The sequence below is a fragment of the Panthera onca genome, chromosome D1 (genome assembly GCF_046562875.1).
Source record: "Panthera onca isolate mPanOnc1 chromosome D1, mPanOnc1 haplotype 2, whole genome shotgun sequence".
Taxonomy (NCBI): Eukaryota; Metazoa; Chordata; class Mammalia; order Carnivora; family Felidae; genus Panthera; species Panthera onca.
Genome location: NC_138348.1, coordinates 13,931,341 through 13,934,435, shown reverse-complemented (window position 1 = coordinate 13,934,435; position 3,095 = coordinate 13,931,341). Strand labels below are relative to the sequence as shown.

The 3,095-nt window shown below is 36.0% G+C and overlaps 1 protein-coding gene across 1 annotated transcript; it reads left to right on the top strand.

Moving 5' to 3' along the window:
• Positions 1-1,318: 1,318 nt before the first annotated feature.
• On the top strand, positions 1,319-2,260 carry LOC132676761 (olfactory receptor 8K3-like). Its single transcript, XM_060628768.2, has one exon. It carries the CDS (start codon positions 1,319-1,321, stop codon positions 2,258-2,260), a length of 942 nt encoding a protein of 313 aa, XP_060484751.2.
• The last annotated feature ends 835 nt before the right edge of the window (positions 2,261-3,095 follow it).

Below are 3,095 nucleotides of genomic sequence, written 5' to 3'. Positions count from 1 at the left end.
GGTAAGTTGCTATCACTCTTAAAAACACCAGCTGGGGTACCTGGGTAGCTCAATCGATTAAGTGTCCAACTCTCAGCTTGGCTCATGTCATGATATCCTGGTTTTGAGAGTTCAAGCCCCATCTGGGGCTCTGTGCTGTGACTGCAGAGCTTCCTTGGGATTCTCTGTCTCCCTCTCTTTCTGCCCCTTCCCTGACATGCTGTGTCTCTCAAAATAAATAAAAATAAACTTAAAAAAATTTTTAAAAACACAAGCAAACAAACAGAAACCCACAGTGTACTTGATATTTGAGAATTATTTCCAACTATTTCCATTGTCTACACAAAAGCTCTTCAAGGAAATGTCAATTTTATATATGAGAGTTTTATTGTCATATAGACTTTTATTCTCATATATCTCCTGGCATGTTTCAACACATAAAAAATAATTCCCACTGTGATCTGTCATACTTTTCTTATTCATACTCTTGTCAAATATCTGTCAAGTGTGTTAACGTTCCAGCCAGTTTCATAATAATACCTTTCATAAAACCATGTTTTGAGTAGTGGGTTTTATGCATTTGGGAAACTTGTGGTTTAAAAATTTTATTATATAATTGACATATGTATTAGGCCATATCATTGATGTATTTTATAAATGTCATCTTGTGATTGTATTCTATAAATCATAGAAATAATGATACTTTAAAGAATAGTAAAATAATCACCCATATCTTTGATCCCTAAATTTTTAACTTGATTTTTATTTTTGCCTTAGTATTCATATCTATGTACTTCTATCTATCTATCTAACTATCTATCTATCTATCTATCTATCCATCTATCTATTATCTATCATCTATCATCTACCTATTTATCATTTCTCTCTCTCGTTCTCTCTCTCATCTATCTATTTAATTATATCATCAGAGTTTCTTAATTTTGTTACTGTTGTTATTCCTGGCTGAATATTTTTATGGCCTAGGTATTGGATATATTAAGATATTTAGCAGCTTAACTTGTGTCTAGCCATTAGAAGCTGGTAGAATCCTAATTCCCAGATGTGACAACCAAAATGTCTCTAGACAATAGAAAGTATTCATTGTGGAATCAAATGTGAATGGAATGAGAACCATTTATCTATTTCCCTTTCTTTCTCTAAGTATGCATAGTAGTCTTTGTGACAGATGAGTTTATTTTCAAATATCCTGAATTGGATAGTTTGGATGTATCTTATTTATACTAATTTGGCGTACTAAAACCTCTCCAAGGAGATAATACATGAAATCTATTGACTCTTATGATGTATCTATCCAGAATAGATTTTCTACTAAACCTGCATGGAAAAACATAATCTAACAGGGCTGAATGAATTCATTCTCATGGGAATCACAGACTGTCCTGAGCTGCAGGCTCCATTATTTGGGCTCTTCCTCATCATCTATATGATCTCAGTGGTGGGCAACCTGGGCATGATCATCCTCACCAAGGTGGACTCCAGGCTACAAACACCCATGTACTTCTTCCTCAAACATCTGGCTCTCACTGATCTGGGTTATTCAACAACTGTAGGACCCAAAATGCTAGTCAATTTTGTTGTGGATCAAAATACAATCTCCTATTATTTTTGTGCTATACAGCTTTCTTTCTTTCTTGTGTTCATCATTAGTGAACTTTTCATTCTGTCAGCGATGTCTTATGATCGCTATGTGGCCATCTGTAATCCTCTGCTCTACCCAGTCGTCATGTCACAAAGTGTGTGTCAGGTGCTGGTGGCAATCCCCTATCTCTACAGTGCATTTGTGTCTCTTCTAGTCACCATGAAGATTTTTAGTTCATCCTTCTGTGGCTACAATGTCATTAGTCATTTCTACTGTGACAGTCTCCCCTTGATATCTTTGCTTTGCTCAAATACGCATGAAATTGAACTGATTATTCTCATCTTAGCAGGCTTTAATTTGATTTTTTCCCTTTTGATAGTTATTGTGTCTTACCTCCTGATCCTTACAGCCATCGTCAGGATGAACTCAGCTGAGGGTAGGCACAAGGCCTTCTCCACCTGCGGGTCTCACCTGACAGTGGCCACCGTGTTCTATGGGACTCTGATATTTATGTATGTGCAACCTGAGTCCAGTCATTCCTTTGACACCGATAAAGTGGCATCCATATTTTACACCCTTGTTATCCCCATGTTAAATCCCTTGATCTATAGCTTGAGGAACAAAGATGTAAAATATGCAATACATACAATGTGGAAAAAGCTATGTAATCTTTTTTCTTAAAGTTTAGATACAATATTATCCCCGTAAGTTAGGTTATGGGCTTCAAACTTTGTTCTGTATGTCACTAGAAGGAATAATAGGAAGCACAAATGTGTTCAACATACATTTGGAAGTTGTGTTCTAAGTGCCAATCACACTTCTATGTGTTGTAAATACGTTAGCATACAAATAGAAAAAATAGTTGCCTTCCTTGAGAGAGAGATGCATTATAAATATAATAATTAGGTACAATTTATAGTATAGTGAAATTTGTCAAGACTCCATATACCATAGGACATGGTATTCCATGCAGGTAAGATAGTGGGTATGCCATGCAAGAGTGAGGAAGAAGAGAAGGCACAAAAAGAGAGTTCAAATGATTCTTGTGTTGTTCTCAACCATTACAATAAATCTCCCAGTGTGTGTGTTTGTGTTTGTGCTTGTGTGTTTGTGTAAGCATATTCTTCTCCTTTAGCCTTTATACTCTTCTTATGGCATGTGTTGAAATCAAACTTCAAGGCTTCAAGGAGGCTCAAAGTAGCACTATGATTGGAAGTCATCGGTCATGTGAATTTGCTCAAACGCCCCAGTACCACGTGGGGGATTTCGAGGTCCTGCTCTTCTCATCAGTTGCAGTCGTTTCTATACATAAGCCCTAGAAAGTCTATTGACTCAACATACTTAGATATGTAGTAACTCACAACATCAGTGCCGCATTTCATCTGTCTTAATCAGTCCATTTCTCTATACCAGTAGATATACAAATTAAGATCAATTTTCTTCATTATAGTTAAAAACACTCCATTATATACTTTAAAGATGCTAAGAAAGTAAACCTTAAATATTATCCATGCAA